The sequence below is a fragment of the Electrophorus electricus genome, chromosome 11 (genome assembly GCF_013358815.1).
Source record: "Electrophorus electricus isolate fEleEle1 chromosome 11, fEleEle1.pri, whole genome shotgun sequence".
Taxonomy (NCBI): Eukaryota; Metazoa; Chordata; class Actinopteri; order Gymnotiformes; family Gymnotidae; genus Electrophorus; species Electrophorus electricus.
In genome coordinates this window covers 25,023,217-25,042,432 of record NC_049545.1, presented here as the reverse complement: position 1 = coordinate 25,042,432, position 19,216 = coordinate 25,023,217, and the positions used below count along the sequence as shown (strand labels likewise).

The 19,216-nt window shown below is 42.3% G+C and overlaps 1 protein-coding gene across 2 annotated transcripts; it reads left to right on the top strand.

Annotated features, from left to right (window-relative positions):
• The first annotated feature begins 5,225 nt into the window (after nt 1-5,225).
• On the top strand, nt 5,226-18,775 carry ednraa (endothelin receptor type Aa). Of its 2 annotated transcripts, XM_027030232.2 has the most exons (9): nt 5,226-5,521; nt 6,527-6,574; nt 6,974-7,453; nt 9,884-10,011; nt 13,767-13,965; nt 14,868-15,020; nt 15,784-15,917; nt 16,068-16,176; nt 16,690-18,775. In XM_027030232.2, exons 3-9 carry the CDS (start codon nt 7,028-7,030, stop codon nt 16,846-16,848), a joined length of 1,308 nt encoding a protein of 435 aa, XP_026886033.2. In that variant the 5' UTR covers nt 5,226-5,521; nt 6,527-6,574; nt 6,974-7,027; the 3' UTR covers nt 16,849-18,775. The 2 variants fall into 2 exon arrangements, with proteins under 2 accessions (XP_026886033.2, XP_026886032.2); XM_027030231.2 differs by lacking the exon at nt 6,527-6,574 and having other exon boundaries at nt 5,227-5,521.
• The last annotated feature ends 441 nt before the right edge of the window (nt 18,776-19,216 follow it).

The following is a 19,216-nucleotide window of genomic DNA, read 5'->3' as shown; positions in this document are numbered from 1 at the left end:
GGCTGGAATGTTATTCCCATGGGAGATGGCTGATATGATATTCCCATGGTAGATGGCTGGTATGATATTCCAATGGGAGATAGCTGATATGATATTCCCATGGGAGATGGCTGATATGTTATTCCCATGGGAAATGGCTGATATGATATTCCCATGGTAGATGGCTGGTATGATATTCCAATGGGAGATAGCTGATATGATATTCCCATGGGAGGTGGCTGATATGTTATTCCCATGGGAAATGGCTGGTATAGCATTCCCATGGTAGATGGCTGATATGATAATCCCTTGAGAAATGGCTGGTATGTTATTCCCATGGGAGATGTCTGATATGATAGTCCCATGGTAGATGGCTGGTATGATATTCCAATGGGAAATAGCTGATATGATATTCTCATGGGAGATGGCTGGTATGATATTCCAATGGGAGATAGCTGTTATGATATTCCCATGGGAGATGGCTGGTATGTTATTCCCATGGGAGATGGCTGGTATGTTATTCCCATGAGAAATTGCTTGTATATTATTCCCATGGGAGATGGCTGGTATGTTATTCCCATGAGAAATGGCTGGTATGATATTCCCATGGAAGATGGCTGATATGATATTCCAGTCTGGTGTATTCAGATGGTTAAGACCCAGAGCCTGGTTATGTTTATTGCAATTGTGACCTTAAAGACCTTAAAGTATATAAGTGTATGAAAGAAAATTAATTTGTTTTAAAATATTAATTCCAGACTTTAAACATTGTTTTTGTGGCCTGGTCACACAACATCTGTATCTGTGAAAAAAAGTTCTGTACTGCATGCATGCAAAGACAAAAGAAAGACATTGAGCTGAATAGGAACTGAAGAGGAGCTCCAAACCAGTGCTTTCATCTCACGGCCTTTTTGTCTATTTATAAACATCTTCATTCTGCCAGAAACGGTCCTCTCTGGAACCCAGATGTGTGCAGGACTAGTTCTTCCGCTGTGTATTTGTGTCTCCTGGTCTCCATGCTATTACTCAGACTGAGGCTCAGCGCACTGGTGTGGAGCACCTGTATTGACTGCTCACTACCTTCTAATCATCTTCAGATGTTTCAGTAAGACCTGATGGGTCAAAATCCTGTTTGTCAGAAGAGTGCCATTAGCAGAAAGTGACTATCCAGCATGACTGGACTCACCCTGCTCCAAGCAGAAGGGAGAATGTGGCTCGGAATGATGGGATGTTGAAACTGGCTTTTGCTTTCATGGTTGAAATGCTTAACAAATCTGTTTGCTTGTGATTAGTGGCCAAGTCCACACTAGCTTGCGAAAGCTTGAATGCAACGTGAGTGCAATGTCCTAATGGTGAAATATTTGATCAAACTACTAGAGGTCACACAAGTGTTCTGCGTGATGTGTCATTAGGAAAACTATTCCAAAGAAACATCAGTGCATTTTCAGAAAATGTGTAACTATGGAACATTGACCTATGCAAATGTAACATCGTGGAATGGGAATACATAGAGGAATGGGAATACATAGAGGAATGGGAATACATAGTGTGTTCTTTATTTCTAGATATAAAAGGGTGATAAGAAGGGTGGACAGCAGAAATACTTACCCCTTAGTCAGTGTTTGAGGGCAGTGTGTGCTGTTATTTACCCCTTGGTCAGTGTTTGAGGGCAATGTGTGGGGTTATGTACCCCTTGGTCAGTGTTTGAGGGCAGAGTGTATTGTTATTTACTCCTTGGTCAGTGTTTGAGGGCAGTGTGTGGGGTTATTTACCCCTTGGTCAGTGTTTGAGGGCAGAGTGTATTGTTATTTACCCCTTGGTCAGTGTTTGCGAGCAGTGTGTAGTGAATTCAGCTGCAGTTTGGTGTTTATATTATTTGTAGGTGTTTGAACACCAGTCATGTCTTGGTGTAAGGCAGTGAAAAGCCGTGCGACACTTCAGTGATTCGCTCACAACTAGGGAAAGCTGAGGCAGTGAGATCAGATTCACAGTGAGCGTTTATACTGCCAGAAACACTGCTGCTACAGGACCGACTCAGGTTCATGTCCTCAACCATGACACATTTTCTACAAATGTACTACAGCAAAAAAAAACAACTGTATGTGTGTGATGGAGGCTTTAGTCATGATTTTATAAACAATTTCTTGGAAAATGAAGGGATTTGAAGCCCAATGTGTCTGCGGAGTGTATGTTTAACCCAGTGATGTAGACTTAGTGCTCCAGATATAAAGGTGTGCTGAGTCTTTTATCTGAGCGTGTCGGACAGAAGGCTAGAGGGTTCCATGAAAGTGAGGAATTATGGTCCCTCTATCAGACAGAGCTACACGAGTCTAACATGGCTTGGCAAGATCTGATGTTTAGAGTCAAAGCATCACTGAAGTTTATTTTATAGTATTTATATTGTATTTTGATTACATATCTAATCATAAACATTTTAAATGTGTTGAGTATGTGAAAATGGTGATGCAATGTTTAAAACATATTGTAAATACATATATGACACAAAGCAAAAACAAACTCCTTTAAGGCAAATGTATAATCCAGATTTCTAACTTCAGGGACCTGGGGCTTTGCTCCTGTGTAAAGTAGAATTTTTGTTACGTTTTCAAGGCTGTGAGTATCTCGACCTTAATCTCTCCGCAGCAGTGCTGAAGAGATAGCTACGACACTTCTCATGACCTTTGACCCAACCCGTCTCACAGGAAGATGGAACTCCCCCACACTAACAGAGTATTCATCAGCCACCATCCCTGGGCCGTATGAGGAGACCCCCAGCCGTGGGGCTCCTGAGGCAGTGCTAATATAACGAATACATTGTCTTAGCCTTAGTCTGTTGGGGTGGTTTTTTCGCTCTCTACCTAGGACCTATTTTAAACTCATTTACAGACAATTTAAGGTATTTTTAGTTAATGTTATGCTGGCTCCCAGGAGCAAGTTAAATTTACTGGGAAATCCAAAGGAAAATTAAAGGTAATTATTAAAAAAAAAAAACTTTCGTTAAAAAATTAAAATGATGAGAAATGTGTCTAGGTAATTAACCATAATAATAGTCATAACTGAGTTTAGCATGGGTCTGTATTGTACCATTTAGATGCTGTACACAACATTTATCAGATCTTTCTGCCCATTTAGAAATATGTCACACTTTGTGTTTCTTCTGTTTGAAAAGAGGGGATCTCCCATTTGTTTCCAGCTGTGCAGAAACAGAGCATGCACCTCCTGCATAGAACACAAAGCACAAGTCCTGTGTGCTTCACAGCACATGCACAAGTCCTGTGTGCGCTACAGCACGTGTCCTGATTTGGCATCCTGCTGTTAACGCATGTCTGCTCCTGATGGCTGGTTCTGCGCTACACTAATTCTAAAATCAAAGCAAATCTGAGCATCAACTTTTATTTCAATCGCAGTCTGAGCACAAAATGGTCCTTCACCCCAGCGCCCCCTGCTCACCCAATCCCCATTTTAGAGCAAGTGTCCCAGTTAAGAAAGCGCTTACGCCCCTTTCAGTCAGGGGTTTGGGTGCTTGCTTTTTCCCACAGGGTATGTACCAAAATGCAGGCAGAACATTTCGACAGATGCCATCAGACTACAAGCAGATGAATTACCAGGCAGTCTGCCATCCTTCAGTTCAGACAGAATGGCATTAATACCAGATGAAGCCCAGACAACAACAGCACAACAACATAAAAGCCCAAAACAACGGGGACCAGGTAAAGGGTTCATCAGTTTATATATTAATGCCTTGATTAACAAAGACTCAAAAAAAAAGACTAAAAAAAAACCCTACCCTCCAAAAGTTGTGACACTACTGGAACAGAGTTCAGATCTGTGAAGGAAAGCAGAAATCAGCAAATCACATCATGATGAATGAAACATGCACCATGGTTGACCATGACTTATTCAACAGCCATTACCTATTCATACTTACAATTAAAGAAAACACAATCGTTTTAAAATTAAATGGTGGTAAATATTAGCATTAGCCAATTAAGTCACAATTCATATGTTAAGAAGGCAAATTAGCTACTGAAGTGTTTTCCATTGAACTGGTTTGAGTTTTGCCTTCTGAGACAATCCAAAGAGCACTGTACTGCATAACTAGGTCAGTGTATTCTGTCAGCACAAACTTATCTGTGCATGAAAGTTGTGATTTTTAAGATGAAATCAGTGAAAAGGTTTTAAGCAGAACTGTGAAAATCTCTAAAAATCCCAGAGACTGGAGAAAATAGTACTTTTGCAACTTATTTCCATTATATTATTATTATTATATTATTATTTCCATTATATTATTATTATATTATTAGACGGCACTGTTAGATCAATGACATGATTGCTAAGGGGCTCGGTGAAAAATTGCCTCCCTCAAGCTTAGCAACACATGCTCACCATAGAAACCAAGAAAAATCAGAAATGTTTCCAAGAGCTCCATGTGTCAAGACCTGCGTTAGCAGGAGTCTGTGGCTGGCCGAGCTGTGTCTGTTTTGGATGGGGCATAATTTAGTTTTGATTTTCACTAATTGTTTTGTGGTGCTGCGAGAGACCCTGCTGAGAGCACAGGCCCCTGTTTACAATCCAGGACATGACCAAATAAAATAAAGTTCTTTCCCGCATGGTAATAACGACGTAATGTAAAGTGGCTTGTGCAGTGGTTTATTATTCTTTTATGAATAGTTAAGAGTTAATGGAACATCCCTGTATATATAAAGGGGAGGCCGTCTCTGCTGTAGGAGTAGCCGGTGATAAAGTGAACTCACTCAGCTCCCGAGCAAAGCCGAGAGTTTGCACTAATAGTCAACTTCCTGCACTTATCTGTGCTATTGATAATGGGGGTTAATGCAAAGCTTGTGTAATGGGCACTGATGTGATCACAAAGGCACTGAGCTTTCTGGGTCTGTGCATCGCACTGACCTACAGTCACTTAGTCCTGCTGCAAAAGGTGCAGTTTTAGCCTGTTCAGAAATACCCTTCCTAATCGCTCCTAGAGGTTTCTAAAAAGGGTTGTGTGCACAGGCGGGAATTCACTACATATGTGGACCCCTCGTTCAAATAATGCAGGAGGGCACAGGATGTTGAGTTGACCACCCAGTAACACAGCACAAGAGAGGAGAGGGGCGTGGGGGGGAGGGAGAGTTGAGGAGGGAGGAGAGAGGAGCAGTCCGACGAGGGCCAGCCCCTCCTACCCTGTACACACTGCAGCTCTCCAGTGATCCTCAATAGTGGTAGCCCGTGCTGTTTCCTGTGGGGTGCCCTCCCCAGCTGCTGGAGGAGGAGATCCGCAATCCCACCCAGTCAAACTGCTTGCTCAGACTCTCTCACACTTACATACCAACGCTCCACAGGAAAAGCTGGAGACAGACCTCCCCGTCGCACCTCCCAACAGCCTCACTGTGTTGTGCAAGCCCAAATGGGACCCTCCTGTACTTTGATAGTTGGTTAATTACTTATGTGAAGTCCCACAGATGTCTGGTGGGGCGCTTCCAAACTTCGCCTGACTCGCTGGCTGAGTGACGGGATCGGAGGGAAGGCAGACGTTTAAGGAGCGGTAGGTGAAAATCAGGAACCATTTATAATGGATGAGTGGAGCGGTTTAGGGACTGTCAGAGATCCCTGTAGTGTTACAGCCATGCTAAACTGCGATGCGACTCGGAGGGCTGTCTGCTAAATACTTCTTTGTGTACCAGGTGGCGGCAGAGACTTTGAACAGGAAACACATCTCAGAAGCTTAACTGTTGTTATGGTCATGAAAAGAACTTTAAAAGTATTTTGAAGGAGATGGAAACTGATTAACTTTGTGAATATTTTACTGTTTTTACTCAACTATCAGGAGACACTAAATGAAGACTTTTCTAGGCTCCAACTGGGTTCACTAGTTGCTTTATTTAAGCCAATTGCTTATAGTTTATTGTGACTTGACAAAAGCAGTGAAATAGAAGCACGTGTCCACCGTCTCCTCCACGTCCTCCACGTCCTCCGCGTCCTCCGCGTCCTCCGCCTCCTCCGCGTCCACCGTCTCCTCCGCGTCCTCCGCGTCCTCCGCGTCCTCCGTCTCCTCCATCTCCTCCGCGTCCTCCGCGTCCTCCGTCTCCTCCGCGTCCTCCGTCTCCTCCGCGTCCTCCGCGTCCACCGTCTCCTCCGTCTCCTCCGTGTCCTCCGCGTCCTCCGCGTCCTCCGTCTCCTCCGCGTCCTCCGTCTCCTCCGTCTCCTCCGCGTCCTCCGCGTCCACCGTCTCCTCCGTCTCCTCCGTGTCCTCCGCGTCCACCGTCTCCTCCGTCTCCTCCGCGTCCTCCGTGTCCACTGTCTCCTCCGCGTCCTTCATTGTTGCATTAAATATCTAAAAAAAATAAAACTTTGCCCATTGACATTGATAGAAGATGTTGTTTGTGTTATTGTTAAACCTTGTGTTCTTGAGTGTTATCTGTCACTGATGTTCCTTGCGATTGTCATTTATATGTAGTCTCTAGACAAATGCTTTCCCTGATCCACACAAAGCCCACTGTTGCACAACATTTGCCTCTTTCATGTTGTGGTCATTTGTTTGTCTGGGAAGCTGCCAGACTGAACCTGGAGTTAGAAGAGGACAGAGACTGAAAGCTGAGTAAGCCACACCCCCAGTGCTGTGTACCAGGGGCAAAAACCAGAACACTAAACAAGGGAAGAAACCCCCTGACAAACACGCTTCTCGCCATGCCAGTGCTGATGGGAAAGACACCATCCTGCAGCGCGTCACTAACACATGCTGGCACACTCCATCTGTCCTCCTTCACTAAATCCCTTTTGAAGTTGTGAGGAAGTTTCCCAGATCTGTTGCTGTACTTTTAAGCAATTCTCTTTGATTCCAGTTACATTCTGAGGCCTGTGTACCAGAACTAGCATTTGTGTATTGTTCTGTCGAGGGAAAGTAACAATGACAAAAAGTGAAGATAAAAGCTCAAGATGAAATTTGCTCTAAATTAAGTGTATCTGATGTAAGTCTGTTTGTTCTCTCGCCCTTCAGTCCAGACGTGTGTAATTGGACTCTTATCACCGTATCTGCAAGTCGGAAAGTGGAATGTGTTCAACAATGCATCCTACAACCTTACACATGTTGCTGTTAACGGCTGTCATGGCCGCTGGTGGAATGACTCAGACAAACCACACAGAGGAGCATTCCAGTTCCCTGCAGCCCTGTATTACCCCTGATCATGGCCTGTGGCCCGCGTCCAGCCAGGTTCTGACAGCCAACGCCACAAGACTTCCTGCTAGCAAACCTGTTAAGCCTTGTCCGGTGCCCCTCTCTATCAATGAAACATTCAAGGTCATCAACACAGTCATTGCCTGCTTGGTGTTCGTGGTTGGTATTGTGGGCAACGCTACCCTGCTGTGGATTATCTACCAGCACAAGTGCATGAGGAATGGACCTAATGCTCTGATCGCCAGCCTGGCTCTGGGGGACCTGATCTACATCATCATAGATATCCCCATCACCGTCTATAAGGTAGGACACTCACCCACCATAGATATTCCTATCACCATCTATAAGGTAGGACACTCATCCACCATAGATATTCCTATCACCGTCTATAAGGTAGGACACTCACCCACCATAGATATTCCTATCACCATCTATAAGGTAGGACACTCATCCACCATAGATATTCCTATCACCGTCTATAAGGTAGGACACTCACCCACCATAGATATTCCTATCACTGTCTATAAGGTAGGACACTCACCCACCATAGATATTCCTATCACTGTCTATAAGGTAGGACACTCATCCACCATAGATATCCCAATCACTGTCTAGAAGTCCAGCAGTGACCTTGACTTGTAAACCTCCGGCAATACTGTGCCTGACACATTCAATGAAGCAAAACACTGCATTGTTGAGAAATATCCGATCAGCAGCAATCAGAAACTGAACACTAATGATCAATAACCATTAATAGTGGAGTAGAAACTGATTGACAAATTATGAAGGACATGTCATTATAACACACTTATAGTAAAATGCATGCATAAGTTATGTGTTCAGAAAGTGTCCAGACCATGCAGGGACAAAGCAAATGGTTCTAATAAACTGGGGGGGGGGGGGGGGGGGGGGTCATGTGTAACCGTGGAGACCAGTTCCTTCACCTCCCTCCCCCTTCCACATAGTCTTCATTTCCTGAGTCCCTCTAGTACAGGTTCACCTTCATTTCATCTGTCTATAAAACCAAACTTGGCTTTGTATTCATTAGGTGTCACTAATCCCCTTACCATTAGGGTAGTCTCTGATCTCCTTACCATTATGGTAGTCTCTTATGTCTTTACTATTAGGTTAGTGACTAATCCCCTTACCATTAGGGTATTCATTAATCCCTTTACCATTATGGTAGTCTCTGATCCCCTTACCTTTAGGGTAGTCACTAGTCCCCTTACCATTAGGGTAGTTTTGTGCCCCTTACCATTAGGTTAGTCACTAATCCCCTTACCATTAGGGTAGTCTCTGTGCCCCTTACCATTATGGTAGTCTCTGATCCCCTTACCTTTAGGGTAGTCACTAATCCCCTTACCATTAGGGTAGTCTCTGTGCCCCTTACCATTAGGGTAGTTTTGTGCCCCTTACCATTAGGTTAGTCACTAATCCCCTTACCTTTAGGGTAGTCTCTGTGCCCCTTACCATTAGGGTAGTTTTGTGCCCCTTACCATTAGGTTAGTCACTAATCCCCTTACCATTAGGGTAGTCTCTGTGCCCCTTACCATTAGGGTAGTCTCTGTGCCCCTTACCATTAGGTTAGTCACTAATCCCCTTACCTTTAGGGTAGTCTCTGTGCCCCTTACCATTAGGGTAGTTTTGTGCCCCTTACCATTAGGTTAGTCACTAATCCCCTTACCATTAGGGTAGTCTCTGTGCCCCTTACCATTATAGTAGTCTCTGATCCCCTTACCTTTAGGGTAGTCACTAATCCCCTTACCATTAGGGTAGTCTCTGTGCCCCTTACCATTATGGTAGTCTCTGATCCCCTTACCTTTAGGGTAGTCACTAATCCCCTTACCATTAGGGTAGTCTCTGTGCCCCTTACCTTTAGGGTAGTCACTAATCCCCTTACCATTAGGGTAGATTCTGATCTCCTTCCCTTTTCTCTATAACTCTAGGTTTCTGTTGATCATTCACGTCTATTCTTGTTTCTTAATAATGAATGATTTGGTTAATCTGATACTACTAATGTTTTGGCTGCTGTTTCTGACTGATTTATTCTTATCCTCCATCCTCCAAATACCATTTACACATCTAAAATTAAGTCTAGCCCTTTAGTTATCTCTCATCTACTGTACCTGACAATAGCGCAAGAAACAACTGAACAGCTGTCCAATAACTTACTGCTGTGTGCTATAGAAAGGGCTGTGATTATCACAGTGAAGCCCCAACACTGATATTCCTCACTTTCATTTCATAAGATTTGTTTGATTTCAAATTCAATGTGCTTAAGAGATAAACTAAGCAACATCAGTGAGATCAGTGAGATGGTGGACAGACAGTGAGGTGGTGGACAGACAGTGAGGTGAAGGACAGACAGTGAGATGAAGGACAGACAGTGAGATGAAGGACAGACAGTGAGGTTGTGGATAGACAGTGAGATGAAGGACAGACAGTGAGGTTGTGGATAGACAGTGAGATGAAGGACAGACAGTGAGATGGTGGATAGACAGTGAGGTGGTGGACAGACAGTGAGGTGGTGGACAGACAGTGAGGTGGTAGACAGACAGTGAGATGAAGGACAGACAGTGAGGTGGTGGACAGAGTGAGGTGAAGGACAGATAGTAGGACATGTATGATTATATGATTAATTTTTGTATATGATATATAATTGTTTACTATATATACTAATACAATAATATACCTTTAGTCATTTCCTCTGTTTATTAACTTTGACCCTTACAGCTCCTGGTGAGGAGGTGGCCTCTGGTTGATTACCCCTTTGGTCGTGTCCTCTGTAAAATGGTGCCCTTCATCCAGAAAGCATCTGTTGGCATCACCATCCTCAACCTGTGTGCTCTCAGCATCGACAGGTAAGCATCACCGTTCTCCACCTGTGTGCTCTCAGTGTGGAACGGCAGGCCACATGTCCTCTGAACTGCTGCCGTCACGCATCAATTACCATAACCTTCATGACGTATCCCTCCCTGACCTGAGCTAGGAGTGTTAAACAGAGAGACAATAGACACTTGGATAATGTAAAATCAAACTAATTTACTTTATGTTTTGACTTACTTCCTGTGTGACTCATTCAACAGCAAATACACATTTATTTCCTGAAGTGAGAAGGAACATTTTTCAGGGGCTCCAGGCTGCTGAGTTGCTGTGGTGTGTCTTCCAGAGCAGTTCCCATGGACAGATGAATGAACACTACTCACACAGTGTGAAGTCCAGGGTGAGGGAACAGGACAGGATGTGGGCCAATCAGAGTGGCCCAATCAGAGAGGCCCAATCAGAGTGGCCTAATCAGAGAGGCCCAATCAGAGTGGCCCAGGAAGTTCTTAATTCCAGCTGGAATGTTCCTCCTTGGTTTCCTTTGCCTCCCTGCACAAATGACAAACATCATCAGTGATCATATCCTTCAGCAGTGGGTTTAGATACATGGCTAAAGAAGTTTGTTTCACACACTTAAACATTCCCTGGATAGGCTTTTTTTTATTGTAATTGCTCTTGAAATTCCAAAGTTGAAACTTAATAGTGCATCAGTTCTTGCAATAATCTGGACAAAATATAAGTCCAGTTTTATCTAAGAAATTCAAATCTGATAAATTTACTGACCAAGCAATTCCAGGTCCAGACCACCAACCCCCCCCCCCCCCCCCCCCCCCGAGTTGTTAACCTCAATTAACATAAAATTTGCATACAAATAACATTAAAAATGCAGGACAGCCAAAAGCAGGACTAGGTCATTTTTGAAATGAGTAATATTTTGAGTAATATTCAGATAAGACATATTTTATCTGACTGTAGACAGGCTGAGCACAATGAGCTGATTCAGCGATTCAGACACATGACGTAACCTCTCAGGCCTGGATTACATCCACGAGAACACGGCTGCATAACATGAGTCTGCAACCAGCAATGAAAAGTGTCAAGCAGTTCATGTCTCATTCATGTCCCTGACTAGTCAATGTCTGATTGCTGCTTTTCTGTTTGTCTGAGCAACATTATTAGGAAGCTGTGTTGGTGATTGATTTGCTGTGGCTAGTAAAAGTGAGATCTGAGTCTATTAAAACTCTGACTTCTCACTAGGTTTTTAGTTATATATTCAAGATGTGCACTGAGGTTAAGGACTTCCTCTCTGTTGCTCAATATATAAAATAACTTCTGCTTTGTCTTTATTTAACTGTAGAAAACTTTGTCTCATCCAGTGATTAATGTGCTCCAAATGCAGACAGAGTGTGCCAACTGGGCTGCAGTCATCCAGTGAGAAAGCCAAGTATTTCTGTGTATCATTTGCGTAACAGTTTTGTTGTGTTGTAGAATTTGGCCTAAAAGGAGCTTGTGAATTAAAATGGACCCACAACTGATCCCTGGGGACTCAATACCACTGATTGTACCATTATTAGGGTAGTTTCATTACTATGGCAGAGTCAGAAATCTGATTGGAATTTGTCAAGATGGCCCTTTACAATCAGGAAAAAAAATGGTTCTTTGGTTATATACAACTGAGCTGAGACAGGTGTAGAATTATATATAGAAACAGACTTTTCTTTTTTCCAGAGTGTCTTAATGGAAGCTGTTTGAGTGATTTTGGGAATAATTATAACCCTAGTTTTGGGAATTTGCCTGATATGAGTGAGATATTAACTACATGGAGCAGACCTGCTGCTATGGATTTGAGAATGTCTGTTTGCAAAGTACCAAGAGAACTTGTAAAATATTTAAGATGACTATGTCTGACCTCTCTTTATATCCTGAGTCTGACTGCTCTTTCTCTCTGAGTCTGACTGCTCTTTCTCTCTGAGTCTGACTGCTCTTTCTCTCTGAGTCTGACTGGTAATACCACTTGGGAAAGTAATAATTCCCCATTGTTAAACAGAAATATTAAAATGCATCATGAAAACTTATATATTCATACATAAAACTACTCAATAATTTATTAATGAAACAGACAAGAATATGGGTTTGCAAAGAGGAAAAACAAGCAGACCTCTACACTAACCTTTCACAGCGTGATCCAAGTAATTAGTATGAGTTTGTAAGCATCACTGTAATATTGATATGCAAAATGTTCATTAGACTTTGATTAACCTTTTCCACATTTATTCAGTCAGACATTGCTGCTGTCAGTAAAAAAAACAGACAAGAAAGAAAGAAGCTACTGAAAAGGAAGGGACTTTGTAGTTCTAACCTAAGCTAGGGCCACTCTGGAAGGTGGTCTGAGGTTCTGAGGTTTAGGTGGTACGTGTAGCCCAACAATGTGCTGTGGTTCTGAGGTTCAGCAGGATCATGTAGCCCAACACTGTGCTGAGGTTCTGAGGTTCTGAGGTTTAGGAGGTACATATAGCCCAACACTGTGCTGGGGTTCTAAGGTTCTGAGGTTTAGGAGGTACATATAGCCCAACAATGTGCTGTGGTTCTGAGGTTCTGAGGTTTAGGAGATACATATAGCCCAACACTGTGCTGGGGTTCTGAGGTTCAGCAGGATCATGTAGCCCAACACTGTGCTGGGGTTCTGAGGTTCTGAGGTTTAGGAGGTACATATAGCCCAACACTGTGCTGGGGTTCTGAGGTTTAGGAGGTACATATAGCCCAACACTGTGCTGGGGTTCTAAGGTTCTGAGGTTTAGGAGGTACGTGTAGCCCAACAATGTACTGTGGTTCTGAGGTTCTCAGTTTCAGCAGGATTGTGTAGCCCAACACTGTGCTGGGGTTCTGAAGTTCTGAGGTTTAGGAGGCACATATATCCCAACACTGTGCAGGGATTCTAAGGTTCTGAGGTTTAGGAGGTACATATAGCCCAACACTGTGCTGGGGTTCTAAGGTTCTGAGGTTTAGGAAGTACATATAGCCCAACACTGTGCTGAAGGACTGAGCTCATGTCACTGTACTGTAGGATTTCAATTGTTTCTTTCATTCTATGACATTTAAAATAAAACATTTGATTCTTGACTCCAGCATATTTGCACCTCCAGCATATTTGCACCATACCTGCAGTGTCTGTCATCCTGCTTTACTTTGGAGTACAAATGGAGGGAAAGAAAGAAGAGCGTGAGCAGTCTGTAATTATCATAGAATAGAGCTCATTGCTTCCATGGTAATTAAATATTATTCAATAACACAGTAGAGCATCACCGAGCATAATTGATTAATTTGATTAAAATTCCATAAAGGGAAATAATGCTCCAGTACAAAAAGGAATCATTCATTTCCCAGTGTCTGTTGGAATGTCAGGGAATTTCCAGTGTCTGTTCTGAAATCCTTTTTAATGCATGTCTGCAACCACACAGATATCCCTAATGGAATTGAAACAGCTGCATGTTAACTGACAACGTTAACTGACATCAGATTGATTTACCAAGTTCTAACATTTCTTCTGACATTCGAGTTTTCTACTATTGCATTATAACCATGATGGTTGATAGCACTTTTACTTTAATGCCTATGAAAGCATATACATGTGTGCCTAACTCTGTGAACATTTACATGTAACAACTCTACTTTAATGCTCCATCAAGGCCATCTTGAGTTTCACTCAAATATAAGGAACAGTTTGTCCACTGCTGATGAGTGTGTTAGGGCAGTAAGACTGTGTTCTGACAGACTGCTTTGTTGCTTCATAAAGGTACAGGGCTGTAGTCTCATGGAGTCGTGTGCAAGGGGTGGGTATTCCCTTGGTCACCGCCATCGAGATCGTTGGTATCTGGGTGCTGTCAATCATCTTGGCAGTACCAGAGGCTGTGGTGTTTGACATCACGCCCTTCAGATACTACAACATCACGGACCTCACCTGTATGATGAAGCCAGAGTCTGCCTTCATGCAGGTAGTCCTTCACTGCCTAACCAGCACACAGTGCTTTCTCTACACTCTGGATACAGTGGAATTCTGTCCAGTGTCTCCCAATAGCCAGTTGCCTCAAATTCTGTATATACTGTATGTATTTTTTCTAATATCTACTAGAGGTTTACAGTTAACTACACTTGGCTGAATTGAACAGGGCTTGTTATATGAGATTCTCAATAAACCTACAAAAGTTAAACAAAGAGAAAAACAATTTTCCTCAACAGTAAAGGAAGTCAAGGAGACAAAGCTGCAGGGATCATCTGTAGCTAGTGCTCTGTGTTCCCAAGCGTGGATCAGCTAACAGAGAACAGAACACGTACAATTACAACCAGCTATGTGCCCAAAGCACAGCCATCTGTGGAGAAGAGACAGCGAAGCTGTACTCCCACTCAAACTCCACCAGAAAGCTCAGAGCCCTTACAGACCAGCCGCTCGTGTTTGGATGTATATCTTTCCACTCATCCAAATCCAAACCTGATCATCTCCATCTGCTTGAGTTAGGGGCCCTGGGCACTTTATGGAAGGATTATGGTAGTATGGAAACAATCGTTGTCTTCATCATGAGCAGTCAAGTCATGGACTGGCACAAGTTCAGATTCTTTTATCTCTTAATCAGAATTCAAATCTTTCTAGGGGCAATCTGCAAAGTCAGTTGTATAAAGGGGCCTGTATTAATCTTATAGCAAGTGGATGGTACACTAGGTGTGTAATATAATTGTTCCCACATTGTATGATGTTTTGGTTAGTGGTAGAAATTGCTGTACATACAGTTATAAGTTTTTTGACAGTGTATGAAAATAAGAACAGCCTTTATTTCTTTGAAACATCTCTGCTGAGAATTTAGACTACCTATGGACTGAAATCCATCATGTCTCTCTCCAGTTTTACATTAAGGCAAAAGTCTGGTGGCTTTTTGGTCTTTACTTCTGCGCACCACTGGCCTGCACAGCTTTTTTTTATACACTCATGACCTCGGAGATGCTCAACCATAGAAAAGGAAGCCTGAGGATTGCCTTAAGTGACCACCTCAAACAGGTAAACCACACCTCTCTACACCTGGACCTTACATACCAAACAGGTAAACCGCACCTCTCTACACCTGGACCTTACATACTAAACAGATAAACCACACCTCTCTACACCTGGACCTTACATACCAAACAGGTAAACCACACCTCTCTACACCTGGACCTTACATACCAAACAGATAAACCACACCTCTCTACACCTGGACCTTACATACCAAACAGATAAACCACACCTCTCTACACCTGGGTAAGATCTGTTTCACAATGGCTCTGTCCTGCATTGCTCACAGATCATTGAGGTACATATCTGGCCATAGTTTGGATAATTCTTTACACATAAGGAAATTGCCTTAGAAATGCCAAAAACAGGGCAATATCTGCACTAGGTTCCGTGCCAAAGGAAAATAAAACTTAAAAGCAGTGCACAAGAGTGCCAAGGAAGCTAATAAGAAAAGAGGCTGTGATTGCTTTAAATGTTGTGGTTAAATGAACCATTTGTGTAGCAAGAAATGAAAGATTCTTTTGCAGGCATGTTGTGCCATTTTTCTTAATTACAACATTGCGTGAGAACAGCAAATCTGACATCTGAGTGCAGAGTTCACATACAAACAAGCATTTGGACACATCAGGGTAGCCAAACCTGAGCTCTGGTCTGGCACGCCGGGGGATGCAGCTAACACACAGACATGAACCCTTGCCCACATTTTACGTCAGCCACGGGCTTCTGTTTCCCGCCATGACATCCCAGCCGGTGTGTTTCTGTCCTGCAGAGAAGAGAGGTGGCCAGAGCGGTCTTCTGCATGGTGCTGATCTTCGCCTTGTGCTGGTTCCCTTTGCACCTGGGAAGAATTCTGAAGGAGACGATGGAAGATCCCCATGACGACAGACGCTGTGACCTGTACAAGTAAGTGAAGATTAGTTCACGTAACCCTGGGTAATAACAGTAACAGTAACCCTGGGTAATAACAGTAACATTTTCAAAAGAATAATAGTGGCAATATAGCCATATATAGCCAATATGGAGATACGTGGTGAACTAGTAAATCCTTTTCAGTTTCCTGTTGGTGCTGGACTATGTTGGCATTAACCTGGCCAGTGTCAACTCCTGTATCAATCCCATCATCCTCTACTTTGTTAGCAAGAAGTTCAACAATTGCTTTAAGGTAAGTTACACACTTTGGCCCTCTGCTAACTGGCTAGCTCTAATCTAACACATGCTGAGCATTACCCCTGCCCAGAGGACCTTCACTATCAGAAAGCTGTTTGAGAACATTCTTACGGGAAATACTTGATTTATGGAAGTGTTATGGAGACAGGAGAGTGGGTCACATGACTTTTGCATTTTTCCAGAGGAGCTCCGAGAGATAAAGCTTGTCTGATGTTCAACCCAAGCATGCCATTCAGACACATGTAGATATAAGAGTGAGCAGAGATCACTGCAGGGAACAAAGTACTCACTGACCTGTTTTTAGACTCAGAAAAGCAAGCTGAATGTTACTGAATTTTCCTAATCTTAAAGGGGAGGTGGTATGATATGCTACATTGCACAGTCATTTGCAATGGAGTTAAACATTTAAAATGCTTCCCCCCTGTGAACATGGATAATAATATTCATTTTAACTTTATATATGAAACATTCCATCATGTTTGTGTCTCTGTATTTGTGGTTTGTTTAGTCTTGCCTGTGTTGCTGGCACCGCTCCAACAACCAGCCGACCAGCACCAGTCCAGTAAATGGCACAAGCATCCAGTTCAAGACACAAGAGCCCAACAACATCCATACTGACCGCAGCTTACGAAAAGACAATAACTTATTGGCAGGTGATCTCTACTGAACAGCGCCACCTGTGGCCTAGAGGAACTCCTGCAGTTCATGGTCAAGGAGCTTTGTTGATTTGATGAGAGTCATGAGAGTGGGGGAAAGTGTTGCTGTTCTGTGTGCACAGTAAGAGAGACGCTGCTTTTAAAATATAGCCACAAACTAGACAATGGGACTGATATATATATAGTCATGGTCCCCTAGCAACTGTTCTCAGAACCTTCCGGAGTGATGCTTTACCATGAGAGAGAGGGTAGGGGTAGAAGGGGTTAACAGGATGCAGCTGAACTACAGCTATAAATGAGTCCCAATCAGTGAACTACAGTGTGTGTGCACATGTGTATTTGTGTGTGTACTTGTGCGTATTGTGCACGTGTGTGTGTGTGTGTGTGTGTGTGTGTGTGTGTGTGTGTGTGTGTGTGTGTGTGTGTGTGAGCTAATATGGACCCATACCCTCACGTTCTTTCCCATTGCTGCTCAGTGTGTGGTGTCTGTTGGATGTCATGCACGTGGCATCTGGGGAAGGTTTTACCTGCTTCGACTCCAACTGTTCAGATATGATGTTAATCTCTTTGTAAGCTGGACTTTTCAAAGAAGTAAAACCCTTTTCTTTCAGTGCTATGAAATGGCTTTTTCTACTCAGAGAGTTCTTGAATTTTGATGTGAATGACGTGGATGACGTGCCACTTGAATGAGCCCCTACAGGGTTCAGGGTTTGTTTCTGTGTGTGTTTGTTTGTTTGTTTGTTTGTTTGTTTGTTTGTTTGTCCACCTGTTCACATCTTATTCTTCCAGAACTCTTGTCCAGTTCTCCCTGCCACAAATTCCATGGAAGTTTTTTTTTTTTTTGATTGGTTTTGGTTTTGTTTCATTTTATTCCTCTAGTCCAAACATGACCAGTGTATTCTAATATATGACCCATATTACCCCTGTAATTAAACCTTAAATCCCAGGTCTTTTTTAACACGTAAGTGATGAACAGTGAAAGTTGACTGAATATTCCTTTTTCATCTCACTGCACACTCATGACGGTGTTTCAGCCTCTGTGGATTTGAACGCTGTACTGTGCTGTACTTAAGCACCTCTGAACTGTGCCTATATAACACATTTCTTATACTGCTAGACTTATCATAAAATGTTTTTAAAAGTCTGTATAAACACATAAGTGTTTGAAAAGTCTTTAAACACAAAACCGAAACAAAGAGGTGCTGTTGGACCTCGAATCCCATCTGAAGCTGCATATGTAACAGGTGTGTGTGTAACAGATGTGTGTAACAGGTGTGTGTGTGTAACAGGTGTGTGTAACAGATTTGTGTGTAATAGATGTGTGTAACAAATTTGTGTGTAACAGGTTTGTGTGTAACAGCTAAAGCTTTCAAAAAGCCCACAGCTGGATTTTCTCAGTCTCAGATTCAGTTAGTAATTCAGAGGTTAATGACCTCTGACCTTGTTCAAATTTTAGACTTGGTTCTTAGGAAGCTGTCCAACTGCAACAAACACTTGGTAGTGAAGAGGACATTTCTAAAAAAAAAGAGCTCTAAGTTCACGAGGGCTTGGGAAAGAGAGGTCTTCTACACAGACTAACCCAGCCCCTTTACATGTAACGTTGTGAACTCTTCAGTATTATTAATGTGTATACATGACAACCTTAATATGAAAATGTGTTATGAAATCATGTATTACATGTATTCTTTTTCTTGTATGTATTCATGCTGTATTACTTTATGTTGCTTGTTAGGAAACTTAGAAGCAGATGCAACCTTCTTGGTTTGCAGGAACTGTGATAACTCAAGCAACCCAAAGACATTTCAGGAAAAGGCAACACATGCCTTCAGCACCTTCATTTTGTCCCATTTGTTCAAAACTGAATGATTTACAGAGAGCACATAGAAGGTGAAAGGTTTGTTATGAAAATATATTAATTCATAATTCTATAAATCATCATCTTTGGTGTTGTCATTTTTGTATCAGTGAGGAACTGCCAGCACTTTAAAAAAAACAATTGGTTAAACCTAAGGCTATTATTATTATTAGTATTATTATTATTATTATTATTATTATTATTATTAGTAGTAGTAGTAGTAGTAGTAGTAGTAGTAGTAGTAGTAGTAGTAATATTAGTATTAATATTATTATTATATTAGTATTAGTAGTAGTAGTAGTAGTATTAATAGTAGTAGTAGTAGTAGTAGTAGTAGTAGTAATATTAGTATTAGTATTAGTATTATATTAGTAGTAGTAGTAGTAGTAGTAGTAGTAGTGGTATTAATAGTAGTAGTAGTAGTAATATTAGTATTAGTATTAGTATTATATTAGTAGTAGTAGTAGTAGTAGTAGTGGTATTAATAGTAGTAGTAGTAGTAGTAGTAGTAATATTAGTATTAG